Source organism: Salmo salar, chromosome ssa16 (genome assembly GCF_905237065.1).
Source record: "Salmo salar chromosome ssa16, Ssal_v3.1, whole genome shotgun sequence".
Taxonomy (NCBI): domain Eukaryota; kingdom Metazoa; phylum Chordata; class Actinopteri; order Salmoniformes; family Salmonidae; genus Salmo; species Salmo salar.
This window is the reverse complement of record NC_059457.1, coordinates 70498624-70524399: the sequence shown is the minus strand read 5'-3', so window position 1 is coordinate 70524399 and position 25776 is coordinate 70498624. Positions and strand designations below refer to the sequence as shown.

The 25776-nt window shown below is 40.4% G+C and overlaps 2 protein-coding genes across 8 annotated transcripts in view; one reads left to right on the top strand and one right to left on the bottom strand.

Annotated features, from left to right (window-relative positions):
- LOC106590765 (potassium voltage-gated channel subfamily H member 7) overlaps positions 1-8925 on the top strand; it is a 162550-nt gene extending 153625 nt beyond the window's left edge. For 5 of the 6 annotated variants that reach the window (XM_045697659.1, XM_045697656.1, XM_045697657.1 and 2 more), the window contains 3 exons: positions 1830-1995; positions 4604-4802; positions 5623-8925. In XM_045697659.1, the coding sequence (XP_045553615.1) occupies positions 1830-1995; positions 4604-4802; positions 5623-5901 (644 nt within the window). In that variant the 3' untranslated portion in view covers positions 5902-8925. Of the gene's footprint in view, positions 1-1829; positions 1996-3175; positions 3398-4603; positions 4803-5622 lie in introns of those variants that run through there. The other variant, XM_045697660.1, reaches the window with a different exon arrangement.
- gran (Grancalcin) lies at positions 8915-18641 on the bottom strand. Of its 2 annotated transcripts, none has more exon segments than NM_001140575.1 (8): positions 8915-9819; positions 10072-10130; positions 10443-10556; positions 10939-11086; positions 11746-11789; positions 11964-12033; positions 12731-12913; positions 18472-18605. In NM_001140575.1, coding segments are annotated over 8 exon segments (669 nt in total). In that variant the 5' UTR covers positions 18496-18605; the 3' UTR covers positions 8915-9792.
- Positions 18642-25776: the final 7135 nt, after the last annotated feature.

Genomic DNA, 25776 nt, shown 5'->3' with positions numbered 1-25776 from the left:
GATGGCATGGCCTATGGTGACCAGCTTGTGAAAGAGATCATGAGCTTAGCATGTTTGTTTATGCTTTGTTGATCAGCCCTACACACCTACGATACACACACAGATACACACACACACACACAGATACACACACACAGATACACACACACACACAGAGATACACACGCACCTACGACACACACACACACACACACACACACACACACACACACACACACACACACACACACACACACACACAGATACACACGCACCTACGACACACACACACACACACACACACACACACACACACACACACACACACACACACACACACACACAGAGCTTCTTTCTCTACTTGCCCAAACACGACTTTCACAAATAATTATCCCTAACATAACTACTTTCATTGTAAAATCCTCAAATACTTTTTTAACATGTTAACATCAATGATGTGGTAAAAATTATTAAAACTGCCTCGATATGCACTTAGCCACTGTAACAATAGGCTAAATTAAATTACACGTTTCTATTCGCGTCTCCAGAGTATTGCCCTCCGCGATGAACATTCCTGTCGGCATGTGGTGATTTGAGAGTAATATGCTGTAATTCAGTTCTTAAGTGGATGACGATGATTCCTGGTTTGAGTAGGAGGCAGGCAGTGTTGCCCTCTGGATATTGATTCCTGTAATCACCCCAGCATGGAGGCAATATAAATGGTGGCTTCTGTTCTTGACGTCTTTCATTACTGCAAAAGCTATCTTCCAAGCATGATCAACTCAATCACTGAGTCTAGTGCAGTGTTTCGGTCGTCACTAGTTACCACAGCCACAAATTCATAAACCCCCACCTATTTCTACAATTTCTCTACTTAAAATCTGATTTTAAATCTAACCTTAACCACACTGCTAAACCGAATGCCTAACCCTAACCTTAAATTAAGACCAAAAAGCATATTTTGGTTTTCATTAATTGTTACGACATAGCCAATGTTGACATTGTGGCTGAGGTTTCTAGTGGCAACCCAGTGTTTCTCTAGCCTTGCACTGGGTTAAGGTTAAAGTACATATTTGTTCTAGGCCAGCAGTAACACATCTACATATCTAGCCGTTGGTTAGTTGAATTGGTTGTTTTACTGCTGGGCTACAACAAACATGTGCAACCTTTTGGGGTACTGAGGACTGGAATTTGAACCAACAAAGGTGCAGGTTTTACTTCTAGCCCTGCACTAACACACCTGATTTAAGAATCAAGGGCTGGATGAATGCGGTATTTAATTTCTATATCAGGCTGGCTAGTGCTGGGCTAGAACAAAACGGTACACCCCTGTGGGTCCACAGTACTAGGACTGAAGAACATTGTTGGCATTATAGCGATATAACACTGTGGCAGGCATCTGTCAGGTGTGTTCTATTCCTATCGACACCCACTCAGTAGCAGTAAAAGACTAGACCAACTTTTTTGTGCCTGAGGGAGAAATGATTCTGGACACAGTGCTGCTATTACAGTTTCTAACAGCCAGGGAACAATATGAGTGAGAGACTGACTGATGCTATAACTGCTGGTTATATAGTGGGGTCAAATGTGGCCATTGATCAATAAAATGGTAGCCTCTGACAGGACCGGTGTGGATGAGGGACCGCTATCTAGTCAGTGTTAGTGGATGGATAGTGCTCTGTACCTTCTCAAAACACTACGGTTAGCAGACAATATTGTTGGCAAAAGCCTGTGAATCATACTTAACTAAAAAGGATTCAATGTTCTGTGGGAAATGATTGGTGCTGTGATTTAGTTGTTTCATAGGTTGATAATGGTACATGAATGTGTTTTTGCATGTGTGTGTCTAGACCTGCGTGGGGAGGAGTGGGGGTGCGTGCGGCCCAGAGAGGTCCTGGAGGAGTCGGCCCAGGCCCAGGACTCCCGAAGTGGGGTCGTAGAGGAGGACAGTGAGCCGGACATCACCTACGGAGAGGTGGAGCAACGTCTGGACCTGCTGCAAGAGCACCTAAACAGGTGAGTAGAAGGGGCGAGGGGAAATTCTGATCGTAATTCGCCATAAAAAAAGCACAACTTTAACCAAGCCGTTCTGGTGGTAAACTGGCTACACCAGTGGTCACCAACCTTTTCTGAGTCAAGATCACTTTCTGAGTCAAAATGCATGCTGAGATCTACCACTCTGATTTTTTTATTAACATGACTTAAAAAACGTAAGCCTATGCAACAATAACCAATTAAAAACAGTACTGTAGCAATGAGGCTGTGCAGTAAGCTATAGGACCAATACATTATCACCGCATATTGGCTTTGCTTGAATTTACCTGCCAATGCATTGTTGTTCGGGACATTTAAAAAACTAATATTTCCAAATTTGAGGTAGGCTATATGATCACACCGGTAACAGATCCATTGTTGTATTACTTGTGAGGCACAGCTGAGTGAGCATACATGTAAATAATTCGCTTTTTATTTTACTGGGCTGATGGTGCCTGATGGTCAGTCTCTCCCTTTCCTCCACTGACACTGACCAAAAAGGGACACCGTCTTCCAGCTGATGGCGAAACTCGAGTCACACCGCATTATTTCTGCCTCATGCACAAATTCATGTTGTTACTCCTATGAACAGAGAAAGTGAAATATTCCTCGATATTAAAAAAGACCCAAGCCGCTAATAATAACAACTTCGCAAGCCTATAGATCCACTTTCCTACTCATTCATTGCTGCTGCACTGCTTGTTGTAGCGCTGAGTGGAAATAGGAAGAACGCGCATTTTATGGCTTATAAAAGTCTTCAGTACAAAGTGTTGACAGTGAGGAGTAAGAACTTAAACATGAACTCACTCATAAAAGCAGCAGCCCTTTGCTATATTCGTTGACAGTCTCTCTCTAGTCATGGTTTTAAACGTTTTGAAATCTCACTGTATCAATTTTTCCGTATCTTTCTTTCATGCCTGCTAAATTACTGCAGACTCGGTCATCAGAGCAATCTGATTGGCCAGCGGTATGCCTATAGTGCACTTGATTTCCTCTCCAGGCCCACCGGGAAGGCAGAGTTTATATCTTCAGACACATGAAATGGCAACAGTTTGCCTTCCCAACGCGCAGGGCAGCTGAATTGGCTGCACCTACCACCAACAGCCAGAGACTAATAAAAGAAAATTGGAACACAAAGCTTTATCGTTGTTTTCTTTTACAGAAATGTGGCGATCGACCGGTTGGTGACCACTGGACTACACCATCTTCAAATAACCCCAGCCCAACTATCACTACATCCCACTGCACTATAGACTAGATACACAGCAAGGTTTTTCCAGTACAACATCCATCAGAATTTTGTAAAGTAAGGCTCACTATATAACACAGAGAGTTGACTTCTGCATACGTTCTGCATGGAAGGGAACCAGCTGCTACAGACAGCAGACAGCATCGCCTATTTTTAGCTGACGCCCGTGAGACGCTATCGCAACACAAAGACAGCAGAAGCCACGGCAAAGTTTGGAGGGGAGGGTTGGGAGGTGGTGCAGAGAAACAGCAGACTGAGGGAGGGGTCACTTCAGACAAAAAGTGGGAGGAGGCCTCTCTTTTTATTTCTCTCTCTCTCTCTCTCTCTCTCTCTCTCTCTCTCTCTCGCTCTCTCTCTCTATATATATATGTGTGTGTGTGTGTGTGTGTGTGTGTGTGTGTGTGTGTGTGTGTGTGTGTGTGTGTGTGTGTGTGTGTGTGTGTGTGTGTGTGTGTGTGTGTGTGTGTGTGTGTGTGTGTGTGTTCCGTCTATATATAGACTATGCTCTCTTTCGCTTTTTCTCTCTCTCTACTGTATCTTCCCTCCATATCCCTTCTTCCACTGGAAGTGGCGGTTACAGACTGGCCACCTCAGGCCCTTTGCAGGCGTACGTCGCTCTCATTTCTCCTGCTTTAGGGAGGTAATGGGCAGACGCCTGGCCACACTACCCTGCCTCGTCTAGCTGGAGCACACCTGCCAGGGGTGTTGATTGGCTCAGATTGTCTTACAGCTCAACAGCAACTGTGACAAACACTGGCTTGTTCTCTGTCCGCAGTACTCTGAAGGCAGTACGGGTGTGTCGTGTCTAGATACAGTACACAGGTCTGTGTGTTTGTCATTGGAAATACATCAATTAAAGTGATATTTTTCAATATTTGCTTTTCGATACCTTGAAGGTGTTGTATGCAAAACTGGAGAAAAATCAAGAAATTATCATTCACAAAATAGAGAAGCACACATAAAAATAAATTGTGATTACATTTTGTTTGGGGTGGAAAGGTCTGAAACAGATAAAAAGATGTGCTACAGGACAGGTATGTCGCCTTAGTGTCTTCTCTGAATTGTATGGGTTGGGGCTTCCTCTAGTGTTTGCATTGAGTATTACTGACTGCGCTCTTCCAGTACAACCTAAGACACATGCATAAAACAAAACCTACAGTAGCTAAAGCTAATACATAGCTAATACACTGAGGACCTATTTTAAGGTGCTCAGACTTTTACATAAATCCTGCATTGACGACAGTGGCGGATTTATTTCAAAAATGTGAGTGACGCATGTGGATCGCAAGCTAGGACCCACCACTGACGCTGTCTCCCTGGCTCTCCCCACCCACCAACCAGGCTGGAGTCCCAGATGACGTCAGACATCAAGGCCATCCTCCAGCTGCTGCAGAGGCAGACCACCGTGGTTCCCCCGGCCTACAGCATCGTCACCTCCAGCCCAAAGTACCAGAGGCCTGCCATCAGGGTGCAGCCTGTTTCTGCCATCAGGATCACAGAGCCTCAACACAGCCTCAACCCTGCTTCACCACTGGCCCAGGTATACTGAACCAGCCCAGGTGAACGAATACGGTCTACACTAGCCCTCAGAGCTATATACTGTGTTATACATAATGGCTCTGTATATACTGGCTAGGCACATTACACTCCCCTGTCTATATACTGGTCTATAGGTGCATCATCACTGTCTGTTCTGTATACTGACGGATGGTTACATCCTCCCTGTGTGAGTGATGGATACTACAGAAGTCAATATCCCTGCCTGAAGTTGTTTGTTCCCCAGTTTGCTGACCAGCCTGGTCTCAGAGCAAAACGTATTATATTTGACTAAAATCTGTGCAACTCCATTTAGTGTGGTATGTTACTTTATGTCAAGGTACATTACATTGACTAGACATAACATAGTAAACGTAAATCCGGGACACTAAAATGAGTATGATATGTTACGTTTGGTACGGACAGTAACTGACAAAAACGAAAGGAGGGTGGTTGGTCGGGGTGGATGGCTGGGCACATAGGAACGTCTAACAACCTAAATATTGTGTATTCAAATCTCATCACAGACAACTTTAGTATTTTAGCAACTTTGCAACTACTTACTACTTTTTAGCGACTTTGTCACTAATTAGCATGTTCACTAACCCTAAAGCAGTTAAACATAATATATCATACTAAACGGGTTAAATGCGATCAAGACGTCATACAATTCTTATTATATTGTACGACCAATATTACATTGGTCGGTCAATGTAATGTAACGTAAAGTAACATATCATACTAAATGGAGTGGCACAGTTTAAATATATATATATATATAATACATTTTGCTCTGAGACCAGGTTGTGCTTACTGCTTCACAGAATCCTGACATGGAGAAGCCCCTGAACAAATCCAAAGAATCCATGTCAGGCCTGGTTCCCACGGAAATGGCCCTAGAAGAAGACCTCGGGGCAGGACTGCTAGAGAAGGACACAGAGCCCAGACACATACAAAACAAAATTGACTCTCCGGAGAAACAACAACCTAGAGCCCTCTATCCCTCTGCCAGACAAGCCTCGCTCCCCGACGCATCACCTGAAAATTCAGAAATGTCAGGACTCCACAGGCCGGTATCCGACCCTGGGCTTCTGGGAAAGTAGGCCCTTTCGCCTGCCTGCGCCCCTCTTTCTCACTACGGAAAACTAGGGCTTCTCTAAAAGTTTGACTCAGGGTCTTAGAAGGAGACTGTATATGCAAGGAATACTGTCGACTTCCTTCCATTCCTTTTCCAATATTTTCTGCCGATCTCTGATTTAGATGTATTATAAAGTACATTTATACATAGGTATTTATACTGTATATTACTAATATCTGTAATTATCTACCATGTACATATTTCAGATGTCATACTGCCAGCAACACAAAGGCACCTAACATGTTTGTTCTTCCAAGAGAGAAAAATGCATGTTTTGGAAGTGTTTTCTGTTGCATGTTCAAAACACAACACATTTCATGCACTGCACAGTCATGGTGTGAGGTCAGCATGCTTTCAGAGTAATGAATATCTGTTATATAATTATTCCCAATCGATGGGGACAAAGCCACTTGAAACTCTCTTTCAAAGGCATTTTCAATCTGAAAATAAGTGTGCAGTTTTAAACTCATCGCATTAATGACAGACACCATGTAAGGTATTTGGCTAATTAACAATCTCCACGTCTGACATTATATATACAAATATTTCATCATATATTGTGCCTAAGTACCAACCGTCAACTTGTCTTTCAAAAAGTCATTTGATCATATGAGACAAAGAACCACTATGTAAAATGCATCTTCTATCAGATTATAAATACACAGATATGCAAATGAATATGATTTAAATGGTTGGGAAAGCTCTTCTACAAAGTATCCCTTACACTGCTGAAGTATTCCTGAGAGAGATTATTTGTAATCACTTTGCACCACAAGTCTCTTTCATGGGGCCATGAAAGCAATAACGATAACATTAAAACGTTCATTTACACACATGAATAATATACATATTTGATTAATGACTAGAAATTAGCACGGGTACATGCCCAAAAGTCAAAATGGTCTTTAAAACTTGTACGGCATGAACTAAAACAGAAACTAAAAGTTCTGTATTCTTGTACAAAAATAAATAGATGCAAATGGACTCTACTGTATATTTGAATTTACATAAGGGATGCTTATCCACTTAATATAGCTACTTTCCTCCCTGAATCACTGAATATGTTTTACTATTGAAAATATTGTCCAAAAATAATTTAATGGGAAGTGTATGCATTTTGATGAGCTATACAAAAGTATGTTTTTTGGTATTGTATTAAAAACTATTTATTACTGTAACTACACACACACAGCGGCATGAACAGGGTGGACTAACGATTATTTTTCATATATGTAATCGATGTGCAGGATCACTTCTCTCTTGAAAGGGCCTGCACTTAACGAAATGCATATCACTGTATCAAAGGAGTTGTAACGCAACATTATATGTTCAGATGTAGAAAACTACAATGAATAGCAACTCTCTAAAGCTGAATTGCTCAGATGTATCTTTTTGGAATTGTAATAAGAGGAATCAGGCCAAATTCTATTTCATTTTCCTTACTAGTTATTGAGTAGTTACATGTAACCAATTATTTAAAGGTACAGTAGACATAGCAGTATATCATCATACAAACATCCTAGTTTCAGAAATCAACTACAACATTGTAATCTGCCACTATTGTCTATTCAAAGGACGAGCCAATAGTAGCAGTTTGATTCGGTTGTTGTTGTCTATAAGCAGGAAGTCAACCCGCTGAGTCTACCTTTAATTAATACCTTTCATAAGTACTGTACCCCAGAATCTTTATAAGCTTCAACTCTTCTTTCCATGCATGTTTAGGGGCTTCCATTTATATTCCAAGAATACAGATTTTATTACTGTTTCTAACCAAGTGACAAAATCAATGCTGAGACGGTGTCAGAAACCGACAACGTAGAGATTCAGGCCGAGCTAGCAGCTTAGCCCTCGTTAGCCTTAGCTTTTTCTAACCTACATTAGCCTTCACAAATGTCCTAAACACATTTATTCAGCTGAATAATATGCATTCAACAGTCAGCAATGTAAATGTATGAATATGGACGGATTCTGCATGTCGCAAATGAAGTCATTTTAGTTTTATGACTTATTTCACACAAACACATAGTCAGATGTGTGCTATTGCATGGATCAACATCAGCTGGCAATTTGTTTTAACAGATTTCAAAACGTGTTTGTGATTTATCATGAAGGGGAAAGTTGGTGTTATAAAATGATAAACGGTAATAAATACACCCATTTGTTTTCTATAAGAGAACACTTCATTTTCCATAATTGTTGTATGTGTTTTGGTTCAATTGTGTATCAGCCCAAGAAGTGAGTGAGATACATTATGAAGAACACATATCATGCTCCCATATGTAGCAATTAACAGATATACTAATCACTTTGTAGTCAGGGCAAATGGAATCTAGGGAAGTCATATTCATTAGGAATACTATAGCTATGCATGTTTTGTAGCAGTACTTAGTTGGGTTTGAATTAAAGGCAGACTCAGCAATATGACATATTGCTGAGTCTACCTTTAATTTCAGATCGTACCGGCCCTATCCCATGAGTTGTGCCCATACACAGCTATAAGCCTTTTCGGAGGGCACAGGTCCTTCACTCCATGTCATTGTAATGCCAGTTGAGTGGCCACGACTACTCGATCTCAGTTTTAAAACCCACCACAGATGGGCTGAAACAAGCTAAGGTGTTTCTAGTATAATCTTTCCAGAGCACAGATGCTATACAACGTAGCTGAAACATGACATGTCCAATACCTGAAGAGTGCCCCACTGAACTTTTCATAGAGGTCACACTTTCGCACAGAAATTAAACAAAAAAAAGTGTGCTTTACTAGAGAAATTTCACTTTTTAAATCTAGTGCTGTTCACATTTGTTTTTATGCATTTTTTTAAATGTTTGCCACTGTATTTTATACAATGCAACACTTAACAGCTGATATGAATGTTTGTCCTTGAATATACTGTATTTAAAGAAATGTAATATATTGTGTACATATATTGATGAAAACCATTTGTGTAATTGTATAAATGAATAAAACAGAATGCATACTGAGTACAAACTGAGTTTATTGTGTTGTGAATAACACCAATATCACTGATGAATGCCCCAATGGTCACGAAGCACTTAACTACATGTCATCTGATAAATATTTCCCCCTGAACTATGAAAATGCAAGTTATCACAACAACAACAAAAAGTTGTAGACGTAATTGTTAGTGGTAGTTAATGCATGCTTTTCTTTGCAAAGGAACAACAGTGCATGTTTACAACACAGTGCAGGTTATTCATATATTTGTGGATGCCCTAATGTTTAATTTGTGTATCATTCAAATCAAGAGATGCATATAGTTACCTTAAAAAAGGCAAAGCCAGCATAACTGTATATTTGTAATAAAAATATTATTATATATCTATACTTCGAAATGTATGGAGTGTTTAATGTAAAAGTAATTCCTTCCTATATAGTGGTTATAAAACAATATAGTGGTTATAAAAACAGAACATATACAGTGATGGGGAAGAATATGGAAACCGTATGATCCGAGATTGTAATGGCACAAAAGTAACCTTCCTAAAGATCAGTTAACATCTTTGCTATCCCTTTCTTTGTTCAAATCTACCACTGTCAGTTAGCAACAGAATTTACAACAAGCAGATACATTTAGAAACACGCTATATGATATCTGCCAAATCTGCACATTCCTGCATAGTGTACAAGGCAGGCAGACATTATGGCAAACAAGCAGTTTGTTGTAACCTCCTTCCCCATTTTAAGTTGGTCATGGGAATCAACCTAAGAATTATTGGCTAATATTGATTGGTGCCTTCCCATTATTTAGGGAAAGTGGTCAGCGAGCCCCAGACTGCCAGTTGAAGTGCCCCTCTCTGACTCCAGCACGGGATGGTCCGGGCCAGGCCACACCACTCAGATAGCCATTGTACACAGGATAAACTGCAGGAGCAAAATCAAGAGAAAATTAACTCATTTTGATGTAATTACTATAACTTGCATGTCAGGACAGGGTATTGGGAATCCCATTACAGGCTGGGGAATGAGAGAGGAAAACTGGGTTGTGTTCATCAGGACACACTGTTTAAAAATGAAACCGAAAAAAAAAAATGCATGTTCAGATAGTACCTCCACCTTTTCAGTGTTTTATTCCGTTGTGTGCCTACTAAACACAGCCCTGAATTGCACACTTACATCATCGTATTGGAAGTTGACAGCCCCCTGCTGCATCTGGTCTCTCCTCCTGAAGCTCTCTGTGGAGACACATAGTAAAGATGGCGGTGTACGGAGGTGAAATTTGAATGCCATTCATTGGACTACAATACCCAGCGAGACACTGTTAATGTACATACACAAAAGAGACCAGGACAAAACAAGACAGATTACACCACAACAGATAATGGATTGGAATGAGTAAAATGTTAGTGAATGACAGAATTTATGTTATTTTATAATAACGAAACCCATAGCTCTGGATTGTGAGGAAATGTGAAATGCTGTTGAATAAAAAATAAAAAAACTGAAGTTAAACATCGTCACGTGCAGCCTCCAAGTCAGCATCTTACCTGTGAGGGCGCGAAGCTTCACTGCACATGCCACATAGTCGTCAAAGTATATCCGGCCAGCCTTGCTGTAGCGTTTGATGACAGCGTTCAGAGCTTGCGGGCTGATCCTGTAGCCTGTAGTAAGACATCACAACATGTATTAAATTATTCATAAGCCAACATAGTATTAGGATTCACACCACTGCATTTAGTTGACGATGATCATAAACACCAGCCTTTGCCTAATTGTCCATCTACTTTGTATCAAGAAGGGTCTCTCGGACCAATACCTTGAAGTTATCTTCAGCTACACCAAAATTATGATTATTTTAGGAGTCTATCATCAATGGTTTAAATCATTTAAAGAAGTCAAGCATCCCAACCCCTTTCGGATGCTGCATCTGAAACAGGCTCTGGAACGCTGCCCCTCTTTGGATGGCAGAATGGACTATCCCATGTCATCATCCTATCAAAATGGACTATCCCATATCATTAGCCTGGCAGAGCACTGACTCACCCATAGCAGAGATGGACTGGGTCATCTCATGGGGTTCCACCGTGCCACTCCGGTCCTGGTCAAACATCATGAAGTTCTGCTTCCAGCCACTCAAGGCAGCAAACAGCTCCTTGAACTCATTGAAGCCCAGCTTTCCGGTCATGTCTCTCTGGTGGGCGGTTAGTTAAGGGTTAACTCTGTTCGTTAGATAAAGAGAAACTAAAAACGGCCATGTGAACTGGTCTCACACAGGATATGATGAGTTGTGGTAAATGTTGTGGGAGAACCAGACCTTTCTGCGACTGAATCAATTCCATAAGTAATCATCTATCTCAATATGGCCCACTAATCTGAAGAAAATACATTTTATAGAACATCCCAAACTGCAAATGCTGACTGTTGAACATCCTTGTCGTAAAGTCTATTACTGTACATAAGAAGGTTGAACATGTTCAGAGAGAAACAGGACTAGAATGCGCCTCTACCTCTGAAAATGGAGCTACAGGCATGATGCAAATGGAGCATGAGCGAAGTTCCATCTTGCAAATTCATTGGCAAATACATACTGAATGAGACCCAGTAGGCCTTGTATAAGAGTGAAATATACTGCAGCCGGCCACCTACTGCTCAACGCTTTCCCACCTCTACAACTGTTAAAAGAGAAGGATGAACTCAGCACTGACACAGTAGGTTTATTAATTAATTAACATGTATGACTTCTATTCATTTTCACCAGCAAGTCAAAGTAGCAAAGTGCAATACCAAACAAACTTCAATGACACTGGACAGAGGCCCAGTCCAAGAGATTCATTGGTATAGAAAGGATACATCCAGCATTGCAATCATGATTCTACATGTCTCCAAACTGAAGGCTGTTGGAGAAGAGAAACCACGATCACACAATGAAAAACAATACCAATCAGAAAACCTGTGACAAATCTTTGCAGACTATATTAATGCGGGATACTCAAATCATAAAACACACATAATATAATTGGATCATTTATGACCACAAAGTGAACCTTGGATCATGGGAGTGAACTTACGAGTATAGGTGCCACTGATACCAGTCTGTGTAAGACACCTCTGAAGCTCCTCTGCATCAATCTCCCCATCCTGCAGAGGAATATCCCTGTAAGATTACTCTCCAACAACAACTTATTACTGTGCAGTGAATGTAATATTTTTAGTTAAAAAAAATTAAAAAAGGGACTTGAATGTCTTGAGATCACTTTGTGGGGTAACCATGACACATCACATCATGCATGTACCAGTACTGTAGCATTATTTTTTGTTGTTGTATTTTAACCCCCTTTTTCTTCCCAATTTCATGATATCCAATTGGGATCTTGTCTCGTCGCTGCCTCTCCTAAGCCCGTAGAGGAGTTGCAAAGGTTGAGTCATGCGTCTTCCAAAACATGACCCGCCAAACCGCGCTTCTTAACACTCGTCCACTTAACCTGGACGCCAGCTGCACCAATGTGTTGGAGGAAACACCGTTCAACTGACGATCGAAGTCAGCCTGCAGGCGCCCAGCCCGCCAAAAGGAGTCGCTAGAGCGTGATGAGCCCCCCCGGCCTAACCCGGACGATGCAGGGCCAAATTGTGCACCGCCCTATGAGACTCCCGGTCACAGCCGGTTGTGACACCGCCTGGGAACGAACCCGGGTCTGTAGTGACACCTCAAGCACTGGGATGCAGTGCCTTAGACCACTGCACCACTCGGGAAGCCAGTAATGTTGCATTCTATCCAAAGAGGAACATTTACTGTACCCATGATCATGAATTTAAATGAAAAGCATTGATCACTCACCTGTCCTGCTATGGTAGTAAAGTACCCCCACATGGGGTCATTAACAGGCTGCTGAGGAGGAGCAGCAAAGGTCCCAGGGTAGCCTCCACCATTCTGGGGGTAGCCTGCCTGGGGTGGGCCTCCCATGGGTCCACCCTGCATGGGCATACCCTGGAGTTGCATGCCTTGCATTGGTCCTCCATACTGACAAGAAAAGGAGAGTACAGTCATCAAGTAACTGGGCTTAAGGAAAACTTCCCAAAATGACTAATTCAATATAAAACAGATTGGAGCACTCAAAAAAACAAGCAGCTATATACAGTGCTTTCAGAAAGTATTCACACCCCTTGACTTTTTCCAACAAATGTGTTACAGTCTGAATTTAACATCGATTAAATAGAGATTTTGTGTCACTGATACAACACACAATACCCCATAATGACAGTGGAATTTTGTTTGCTGAAAATGTTTGAAATTAAAAATGTAAAGCTGAAATGTCTTGAGTCAATAGGTATTCAACACCTTTGTTATGGCAAGCCTAAATAAGTTCAAATGTAAAAACGTGCTTAAAAATCACATAAGTTGCATGGACTCATTCCGTGTTCAATAATAGTGGTTAACTTGATTTCTGAATAACTACCCCATATCTGTATCCCACACATACAAGTATCTGTAAGGTCCCTCAAAATCAAGTAATGAATTTCAAGCACATATTCAACAACAAAGACCAGGGAGGCTTTTCAATGACTCACAAAGGGCACCGATCGGTAGATGTGTAAAAATAAACAAAGCAGACGCTGAATATACCTTTGAGCATGGTGACGTAATTAATTAGGCTTTTGATGGTGTATCAATACACCCAGTCGCTACAAATATACAGGTGTCTGTCCTAGAGGTCGACCGATTAATCAGAATGGCCGATTAATTAGGGCCGATTTCAAGTTTTCATAACAATCGGTAATCGGTATTTTTGGCCACCGATTTGCCGATTTGGAAGAAAATTATTTTAACAAGGCAAGTCAGTTAAGAACACATTCTTATTTTCAATGACGGCCTAGGAACGGTGGGTTAACTGCCTTGTTCAGGGGCAGAACAACAGATTTTTACCTTGTCAGCTTAGGGATTCAATCTTGCAACCTTACGGTTAACTAGTCCAACGCTCTAACCACCTGCTTTACATTGCACTCCACCAGGAGCCTGCCTGTTACGCGAATGCAGTAAAAAGCCAAGGTAAGTTGCTAGCTAGCATTAAACTTATGTTATAAAAAAACAATCAACCAATCATAACTACACATGGTTGATGATATTACTAGTTTATCTGGCCTGTCCTGCGTTGCATATACTCGATGCGGTGCGCATTTGCGAAAAAGGACTGTCGTTGCTCCAACGTGTACCTAACCATAAACATCAATTTCTTTCTTAAAAATCAATACACAAGTATATATTTTTAAACCTGCATATTTAGTTAATATTGCCTGCTAACATGAATTTCTTTTAACTACGAAAAATGTGTCACCTCTGCAACAGAGTCAGGGTATATGCAGCAGTTTGGGCCGCCTGGCTCGTTGCGAACTGTGTGAAGACTATTTCTTCCTAACAAAGACAGCCAACTTCGCCAAACGGGGGATGATTTAACAAAAGTGCATTTGCGAAAAAAGCACAATCGTTGCACGACTGTACCTAACCATAAACATTAATGCCTTTCTTAAAATCAATACACAGGAGTATATTTTTAAACCTGCATATATAGCTAAAAGAAATCCAGGTTAGCAGGCAATATTAACCAGGTGAAATTGTGTCAGTTCTCTTGCGTTCATTGCACGCCGAGTCAGGGTATATGCAACAGTTTGGGCCGCCTGACTTGTTGCGAACTAATTTGCCAGAATTTTACGTAATTATGACATAACATTGAAGGTTGTGCAATGTAACAGGAATATTTAGACTTAGGGATGCCACCCGTTAGATAAAATACAGAACGGTTCCGTATTTCACTTAAACAAAACGTTTATTTTTTTTTAGATGATAGTTTCCGGATTCGACCATATTAATGACCTAAGGCTCGTATTTCTGTTTGTATATTATATTTCTGTGTGTATATTATATTATAATTAAGTCTATGATGTGATATTTGATAGAGCAGTCTGACTGAGAGGTGGTAGGCACCAGCAGGCTCGTAAGCGTTCATTCAAACAGCACTTTCGTGCGTTGTGCCAACAGCCCTTCGCAATTCTTCAAGCATTGCACTGTTTATGACTTCAACCCCCGAGATTAGGCTGGTGTAACCGATGTAAAATGGCTATCTAGTTAGCGGGGTGCGTGCTAATAGCGTTTCAAACGTCACTCACTCTGAGACTTGGGAGTGGTTGTTCCCCTTGCTCTACATGGGTAACGCTGCTTCGAGGGTGGCTGTTGTCGATGTGTTTCTGGTTCGAGCCCAGGTAGGAGCGAGGAGAGGGATGGAAGCTATACTGTTACACTGGCAATATTAAAGTGCCTATAAGAACATCCAATAGTCAAAGGTATATGAAATACAAATCGTATAGAGAGAAATAGTCCTATAATAACTACAACCTAAAACTTCTTACCTGGGAATATTGAAGACTTATGTTAAAAGGAACCACCAGCTTTCATATGTTCTCATGTTCTGAGCAAGGAACTTAAACGTTAGCTTTTTTACATGGCACATATTGCACTTTTACTTTCTTCTCCAACACTTTGTTTTTGCATTATTTAAACCAAATTGAACATGTTTCATTATTTATTTGAGGCTAAATTGATAGTATTTATGTATTATATTAAGTTAAAATAAGTGTTCATTCAGTATTGTTGTAATTGTCATTATTACAAAAAAAAAACATTTATGAAAAAATAAATAAATACGATTTTTTTCCTTCAAATAATAAAAATCGGCCGATTAATCGGTAGCGGCTTTTTTTGGCCCACCAATAATCGGTATCGGTGTTGAAAAATCATAATCGGTCGACCTCTAGTCCATCCTAACTCAATTGCCAGAGATGAAGGAAACTGATCACAGATTTCACCATGAGGACAATGGTGATTTTAAAACAGTTACAGAGTTTAATGGTTGTGATATGAGAACACTTGAGGATGGATCAACATTGTAGTTACTCCACAATATTAACCTAAATGACAGAGTGAAAGGAAGGAAGACTGTACATAATACAAATATTCTAAAACATGCATCCTGTCTGCAAAAAGACACTAAAGTAATACTGTAAAAAATTTAAAATAAATAAAAAAATTGGCAAAGCAATTAACTTTTGTCCTGAATACAAAGTGTTATAGGGCAAATTAACCACAACACATCACCGGGTACCACTCTTCATATTTTCAAGCATGGTGGTGGCTGCATCAGGTTATGGGTATGCTTGTCATCGACAAGGGTGTTTTTTAGGATAAAAATAAACATCTATAAGCACAGGTAAATCTTAGAGGAAAACCTAGATCAATCTGCTTTCCAACAGGCAAATTCACCTTTCAGCAGGACAATAACCTAAAACACAAGGCCAAATCTACACTGAAGTTTCTTACCAAGATGACATTGAATATTCCTGAGTGGCCTACTTACAGTTTAGACATAAAATTGCTTTGAAAATCTATGGCAAGACTTGAAAATGGCTGTCTAGCAATGATCAACAATCAACTTGACAGAGCTTGAATAATTATTTTCAAGAATAATGGGCAAATATTGTACAATCCAGATGTGCAAAGCTCTTAGAGACTTGCCCAAAAAGACTCACAGCTGTAGTCGTTGCCAAATGTGCTTCTACAAAGTATTGACTCGGGTGGGAATACTTACGCAAATGAGATATTTCTGTATTTCATTTTGAATAAATGTGCTAATAAGTCCATAGACAGGTCTTTAGTTAGTCGTTATTGTGTGTAGATGGATTAAATTATACTTTTTTTCACCCATTTTGAATTCAGGCTGTAACACCAACATAAGGAATACGTCAAGGGGCATGAATACTTTCTAAAGGCACTGTAGATGTTCTTACACTAAGGCTTGATGCCTTGATGGGAAGCAAACAGGTATACTATTACTGACGTTTGGACATCACGTCTTCCTCAGAGTACTCATACGTATATGATGTAGTCAGGTGATTGCACATGACTCAATTATAAACATTCTTTCCAGTTTACTATTTCTAAATATTTTCACTGCCAATATAAGCAAAATTAGCAGGTTTTGGACCTATTTCTAGATGTAGTGAGGATATTTTCACTGACAATATAAACAGGGTGTGGACTAGCCTATGACTCCAATTCCATTGCATTACATTGAGCCACTGGACATCCTTTAACCTTGTGGGAAAATGACAGACGCTCCCCAAATGTTCTATCTAAATGCAAATATGCCTCACACGTGAGAGTTCTGTAAACATTTGGAACTTCACTTTCATATACGTGAGAAATAATTTCAAACACTAAATATACAGTTACGGTAGTCCGTTTAGGAACGTTTCACCCAGCTGTATTTTCAAGAACACCGCCTCCAACCAAGACTACACTTCCTCACCTCCAATTTCCACTTCAAACATCTGCAATGGCGCATAACTGGGGAGGAAGTTTTGTACCTCAGCTGAGGGCTGTGTTTTTGAAAATTCTGCCAGGTAAAGCTTTGCTAAACTGCATACATTAAGTGTATATTTTGGATTTTAAAGATTATTTCTCCCGATGTGAAAGTTAAGTTCCAAAGGTTTCCAAAACCATATTGCAAGCAAGGTTTATTCATGTTTCTAACTGTTAAAACAGAGCATTGGGATTGTAGTTAATTGATAAAGCTCAGGTCCATATGTTCAATTGAGAATTCAAGGTCTGGGTGTAAGCCTACCCCCACTTGGGCTCTCGAGAGCTAGGTGTGGACATATCCTAGGGTAATGCAGTGACCATGGCAGAAGAATAACAAGCATTCCATTTCCCCAAATGGGAGAGGTTGTGCTGTGGGCCATACTAGAGGGGTTGAAACAGTGTATGTAACTAGGCTATTAACTACATTTAGGTTACCATCTTAGCCAGCCTAAATAGACACCTACATAGTGTATTTACATAGGGTGATTTTAAACTACAGCATTAAGTGCTTTTGAAGACTGACAAAATACCAGCTGGCCAAATTCAATTGTTAACATTACTCCAAAATAAACAAGACAACAGTAAACATGTCGTCCACCAGGAATGATGCAGTGCAACCCTTGGGCCAACTGAGATATCGCGAGTGACTAACACATTTCAGTGAATTACTTTAGCTCCCACCTTGGGCCAATCAGTGTAATTTTGTACATTCCGGTTCACAATGACAAGACGATTCATTCAACCAAGTATCATCGAAATCGGCCAAATGCTGTCTGACATATCGTGTGTGTGACTAATGTACGAACGTACGGGGAGACAGATCCACAGTCCCCTCCGAATTCATCGAAGGGGACAATAACTATTTATATTTAAACTTAAACTAGTGACTAAACTAAGTAGCTAGAACTGAGGGCAATATCAACTTTTTTCATAACCAAGATATAGCCTAACAGTTTCTTGCCTAGACAGATGCGAAACCTTTCAATGTCGATACTTTGAAACGATTGTGCTTACAACTGACCGTGTTACAATGTTTCATCATAACAAAGATACATTTTAGGAGTCTTATCTGAGCACTCCCCTTATCTGAAATGAAATAGGCCAAACTCCTGACTTATGTAGACTACTGTAAAATCACAGTCAAAAATACACACCAAGCGTTTACTCACCCCGCCATATCCTGGATAAGCCATAGGTACACTATAAAGAATTTCCACAAAACGATTCGATGTACATAAATGTTTCGATGTCAAAAGTCAGTAAACGCAAAGCAAAATTGAAATACACTGCGACAACGGTATGTGTAGATAATTTCGTGTCGTCACTAGTTACTACAGCCCCAATGTCATAAACCCCGCCCATTTCTACAATTGATCTTCTTGAAATGTGATTTTAAACCTAAACTTTATCTTAAACCTAATCGTAAAAACATTGATAACCTTATGCATAACCCTAACCTTAAATTAAGACCAAAAATGTAATTTGTATTTTTATACATTGTTACGATATAGTCAATTTAGACTTTGTGGCTGTGCTATCTAGTGGAAACCATCATTTCCGAGAAAGTGTTGCGAGAAGGCGGAAGTTCGAATTGGCTAATCGAGTGATAGTGAAGATAGCCAATGAGGAAGCTCACAGCATTCAATTAGCTTCAACAGCATTCTTGGCACTCGGCTGACCAGAAGATAGGCCTGCTGGCCATTCAAATATAATCTGATAGAATAGAATAGAATAGAATAAAAGTCATCCAAAGAGGAATGTTCTTGTTCACCTGCTCCAACCAACCATCACTCAGAAATAGACCTTGATAGAGTTAAACATATTCTTATTGAAGCCAATAATGCTGTATTATTTCAACATCCAATGAGTGAAATTAAGATTGTGTGGATTGTGAGGTTCTTGAATACAGCAAGCAAAAATAGGAGAAGCTATCAGATGCTTGTTTTTTTCCTGCACAATAATCTGATCTACAATTTACAAGGGCTGACTGAATAAGCATTTACATTCCCCTATAAGAACTACAGACTCAAAAATACCACTATCTTCTTCACACAATAGTCAGTAGTCACCACAAGAGGGTACCCAAGATGCATCTTTTATGGCCATTTCATGGAGGCTTACCTGGTGTGACTTTTTTATAACTGTGTAAATCTCTCTACGACAAGGGGACTTTCATCAATATATTCAGCTCTATTTACCCTCAGATAAATCTCTAGCCAAATATGTCTTTATCCTAGTGATCCAACATCCCAATGTCTCAGATGAGCAAGAACACAATACATACGATGAGTGTACAATTAGACTAAGATAAGCATTCCTTCAAAACCAAAAGTTGACCAAATGATGAGAAGAATGTTTATTTTTTTTTCCACCTTTATTTAACCATGTAGGCCAGGTGAGAACAAGTTCTCATTTACAATTGCGACCTGGCCAAGATAAAGCAAAGCAGTTCGACACATACAACAATACAGAATTACACATGGAGTAAAACAAACATACAGTCAATAATACAGTAGAAAATAAGTCTATATACAATGTGAGCAAATGAGGTGAGATAAGGGAGGTAAAGGCAAAAAAGGCCATGGTGGCGAAGTAAAAACAATATAGCAAGTTAATCACTGTAACAGCTGTCTACGGAAGAAGTGGACCAAAATGCGGCGGAGTTAGGGTTCGTCATTTTTAATGTTACGAACACTATGCAATACACAAAACAACAAAACTGACAGCCAACACAGTCCTGACAGGTGCAACAACAGTGACAAGAACAATTACCCACACCACACAACGGAAACGTAGGCAACTTATGTGTGACTCCCAATCAACCACAACCCTCTACAGCTGTGCTTGATTGGAAGTCACACGGCCAAAATTAAATGAAACAATAAAACACTAACTCCCTTCTGCCACGTCCTGACCCAACTACACCCTCTACTGGTCAGGACGTGACAATCACTGGTATGGTAGATTTGTAGTGGAAGAAACTGCAAAGTAGATATAGAAATAATGGGGTGCAAAGGAGCAAAATAAATAAATAAATAAATACAGTAGGGGAAGAGGGCTAAATTATAGATGGGCTATGTACAGGTGCAGTGATCTGTGAGCTGCTCTGACAGCTGTGCTTAAAGCTAGTGAGGGAGATAAGTGTTTCCAGTTTCAGAGATTTTTGTAGTTCGTTCCAGTCATTGGCAGCAGAGAACTGGAAGGAGAGACGGCCAACGGAGGAATTGGCTTTGGGGGTGACCAGAGAGATATACCTGCTGGAGCGCGTGCTACAGTCCATTCGGAATATATACAGTCCATACAGTCCATTCAGAAAGTATTCAGACCCATTGACCTTTTCCACCTTTTGTTACATTTCAGCCTTTTTAAAAATAAAATAAAAACCTTTTGCTATGAGACTAGAAATTGAGCTCAGGTGCATCATGTTTCCATTGATCATCCTTGAGATGTTTCTACAACTTGATTTACAATTTACCTGTGCTAAATTCAATTGATTGCACATGATTGGAAAGGCACACACCTGTCTATAAGGTCCCACAGTTGACAGTGCATGTCAGAGTAAAAACCAAGCCATGAGGTTGAAGGAATTGTCCGTAGAGCTCCGAGACAGGATTGTGTCGAGGCAGAGATCTGGGGAAGGGTACCAAAACATTTCTATAGCATTGAAGTTCCCCAAGAACACAGTGGCCTCCATCATTCTTAAATGGAAGAAGTTTGGAACCACCAAGACTCTTCCTAGAGCTGGCCGCCCGGCCAAACTGAGCAATCGGGGGTGAAGGGCCTTAGTCAGGGAGGTGACCAAGAACCCAACAGTCACTGACAGAGCTCCGGAGTTCCTTGGTGGAGATGGGAGAACCTTCCAGAAGGACAACCATCTCTGCAGCACTCCACCAATCAGGCCTTTATGGTAGAGTGGCCAGACGGAAGCCACTCCTCAGTAAAAGGCACACGAATGCCTGCTTGGAGTATGCCAAAAGGCACCTAAAGGACTCTCAGACCATGAGAAACAAGATTCTCTGGGCTGATGAAACCAAGATTCAACTCTTTGGCCTGAATGCCAAGCGTCACGTCTGGAGGAAACCTGGCCCCATCCCTACGGTGAAGCATGGTGGTGGCAGCATCATGCTGTGGAGATATTTTTCAGTGGCAGGGAATGGGAGACTAGTCAGGATTGAGGCAAAGATGAATGGAGCAAAGTACAGAGAGATCCTTGATGAAAACCTGCTCCAGAGCGTTCAAGACCTCAGACTGGGACAAAGGTTTACCTTCCAACAGGACAACAACCCTTAACACACAGCCAAGACAACGCAGAAGTGGCTAAGGGACAAGTCTCTGAATGTCCTTGAGTGGCCCAGCCAGAGCCCGGACTTGAACATCTCTGGAGTGACCTGAAAATAGCTGTGTAGCGACGCTTCCCATCCAGCCTGACAGAACTTGAGAGGATCTGCAGAGAAGAATGGGAGAAACTCCTCAAATACAGGTGTGCCAAGTCATACCCAAGAAGACTACTAGTCTGTAATCGCTGCCAAAGGGGCTTTAACAAAGTACTGAGTAAAGGGTCTGAATACTTATGTAAATGTGATAGAAACCTGTTTTTGCTCTGTCATTGAGGGGGATTGTGTGTAGATTGATGAGGGGAAAAAACATTTAATCAATTTTAAAATAAAGCTGTAATATAACAAGATGTGAAAAAAGTCAAGGGGTCTGAATACTTTCCGAATGCACTAGACAGCAGACACCACCAGAAGACATTGATTAGACAGTAGACACCACCAGGTGACATTTATTAGACAGTAGACACCACCAGTAGACATTGATTAGACAATAGACACCACCAGGTGACATTGATTAGACAGTAGACACCACCAGGTGACATTGATTAGACAGTAGACACCACCAGTAGACATTGATTAGACAGTAGACACTACCAGTATACATTTATTAGGCAGTAGACACCACCAGTAGACATTGATTAGACAGTAGACACTACCAGTATACATTTATTAGGCAGTAGACACCACCATTAGACATTGATTAGACAGTAGACACCACCAGTAGACATTGATTAGACAGTAGACACCACCAGTAGACATTGATTAGACAGTAGACACCACCAGTAAACATTTATTAGACAGTAGACACCACCATTAGACATTGATTAGACAGTAGACACCACCAGTAAACATTTATTAGACAGTAGACACCACCAGTAAACATTTATTAGACAGTAGACACCACCAGTAAACATTTATTAGACAGTAGACACCACCATTAGACATTGATTAGACAGTAGACACCACCAGTAAACATTGATTAGACAGTAGACACCACCATTAGACATTGATTAGACAGTAGACACCACCATTAGACATTGATTAGACAGTAGACACCACCAGTAGACATTGATTAGACAGTAGACACCACCAGTAGACATTGATTAGACAGTAGACACCACCATTAGACATTGATTAGACAGTAGACACCACCAGTAAACATTGATTAGACAGTAGACACCACCATTAGACATTGATTAGACAGTAGACACCACCATTAGACATTGATTAGACAGTAGACACCACCAGTAGACATTGATTAGACAGTAGACACCACCATTAGACATTGATTAGACAGTAGACACCACCATTAGACATTGATTAGACAGTAGACACCACCATTAGACATTGATTAGACAGTAGACACCACCAGTAGACATTGATTAGACAGTAGACACCACCAGGTGACATTGATTAGACAGTAGACACCACCAGGTGACATTGATTAGACAGTAGACACCACCATTAGACATTTATTAGACAGTAGACACCACCAGTAGACATTGATTAGACAGTAGACACCACCAGTAAACATTTATTAAACAGTAGACACCACCATTAGACATTGATTAGACAGTAGACACCACCAGTAAACATTTATTAGACAGTAGACACCACCAGTAAACATTTATTAGACAGTAGACACCACCAGTAAACATTTATTAGACAGTAGACACCACCATTAGACATTGATTAGACAGTAGACACCACCAGTAAACATTGATTAGACAGTAGACACCACCATTAGACATTGATTAGACAGTAGACACCACCATTAGACATTGATTAGACAGTAGACACCACCATTAGACATTGATTAGACAGTAGACACCACCAGTAGACATTGATTAGACAGTAGACACCACCATTAGACATTGATTAGACAGTAGACACCACCAGTAAACATTGATTAGACAGTAGACACCACCATTAGACATTGATTAGACAGTAGACACCACCATTAGACATTGATTAGACAGTAGACACCACCAGTAGACATTGATTAGACAGTAGACACCACCATTAGACATTGATTAGACAGTAGACACCACCATTAGACATTGATTAGACAGTAGACACCACCAGTAAACATTTATTAGACAGTAGACACCACCATTAGACATTGATTAGACAGTAGACACTACCAGTAGACATTTTCCAACTGTCTGTCAGTACGTACTATACTTTTTCATTCTTTCAATCCTAGCTTACTGATAAACTATCACAGTCAGTGAAGGCTGCTGAGGGGAGGACGACTCATAATAATGGCTGAAACGGCACAAATGGAATGGCATCAAACACATGGAAACCATATGTTTGATGTATTTCATACCTTTCCACTTATACTGCTCCAGCCATTACCATGAGCCCGTCCTCCCCAATTAAGGTGCCACCAACCTCCTGTGATCAAGGTGTACCTTCGAATGCTATAGGAAACAGGGACTATGTGTTGTAAAAACCAAGGACAGAACAGCCAGAGAGGGGAAAAAGCACCAGTATCAACCATGGCTTTATGGTATGATGTTGCGCCATAGTGCTGCTCACTGTACTCCACTATATAACCCCTCCTCCCCCTCTCTCATTCCAGGAACGCCAATAAAACCTAAAACGTGTTCAAAGTGACACCTGGAAACAATTTCATTAGCCTTAACCGTGAATCTGAGAGTAGATAAACAGAAAGATCCACGGTGTAATGCTCCTCAAACTATACTGCGTCAGGCGAAAAGAGAGTGATCTATTTGTTTGCATAGGAAGTCCGGTCTGAGAGAACGAGAGCAGCATAGGCTGCTAGTGCTCAGGTCAATAAAAAAAAAAGAAACTGATATTTGTTAAGCTTTTAACTGGCTTTTAGTCTTTATCTTCCGATGCGCATCACTTATGGATTCATCAGTGACCCTCTTCCACTAGTTATGAAACTTTTTCAGCCCATGTTACTGTATCCTTACTCATCAAGACAGCTATATAAGTACACCTCTCTCTCTCTCTCTCTCTCTCTCTCTCTCTCTCTCTCTCTCTCTCTCTCTCTCTCCTGTCTCTCTCTCTCTCTCTCTCTCTCAATAAAGAGCTTTTGCAGTGTGAAAAACAAAATCTTTTTTTGCTTTATTTTTCTTGTCAAATTGATCGTTTGTCTGTTGACATGTTGTAAAAGTTCATGTATTCCCTATCTATTTTTGTAGCCTTTTATACAAAGTCCATGAGATGGAGTAAGTCCTATGCAGAGAATCCACCGTTAACCAGAAGCATAAGTTCACAAGCTTGGGCCTCTGACATCATGATGATAATTGTGAGTCATGTAAAAAAGCAGATGTGATGACAATGTCATAAAACCCTTGAGAATAAAATAGAGGGGGCTTTGTTGTTGACCTTGAAGTAAAGGCATTATATCACCACAGAAATTGGAATTGAGCTTTGAGAATCATTCCGCCACCTTTAGTTGAGTTACCGCTTACTGTGACAATTCACTTCATCTAAAGAAAAATGCTAATAGGAAAGCAACCAATAGAAAAGTCACTACATTACACTTAATATGTACACTCATATGGTTCTTACATATACTGTATCTGAATATAGGCCGGTATTTGTTTTCACACGTCTGTTGAGATCTCACACGGCTTAAAGAGAGGAACCTGACCTGAAACCCAAGTAGGAAGTTCATTAATGAAGTCTGTAAATATAATTTATGGCCATGAGTAGTGTAGAGTAGTGATAACCTTTGACCCAATGTGCAGGGAGATGCTGGTGCATTAGATGGAGCCCAACTGTGACGTCAGTGTCATCTAATGCAGCTGTGAATTAGGCTACATTGTTTTTCTACCATTAGCAGTGAGACATGAAACAGCTTATTGTTGATATTCACTCAAGAGTCATATGTGACTACCCTGCCCTCACAAGGACATATATATGCCTTACAAAATGCCCAAACAATTCCCTTCAAAAAGGGAGAGAAAACATTTAGGCCTAATTCAGATTGAATGGAATTATAAAATAAATTAAATACTGTAAATGCAGTGTCTGGATTTCCAAGTAAAGAATTGGATGCCTATTGAATTTGCGTGGTGAAGGCTATTCTTGTTCTGACAACGGTTCAACTACAAAGTGGATGGTTTCATTGTGTATGAAAGTTGTGTATGGATGCAATCC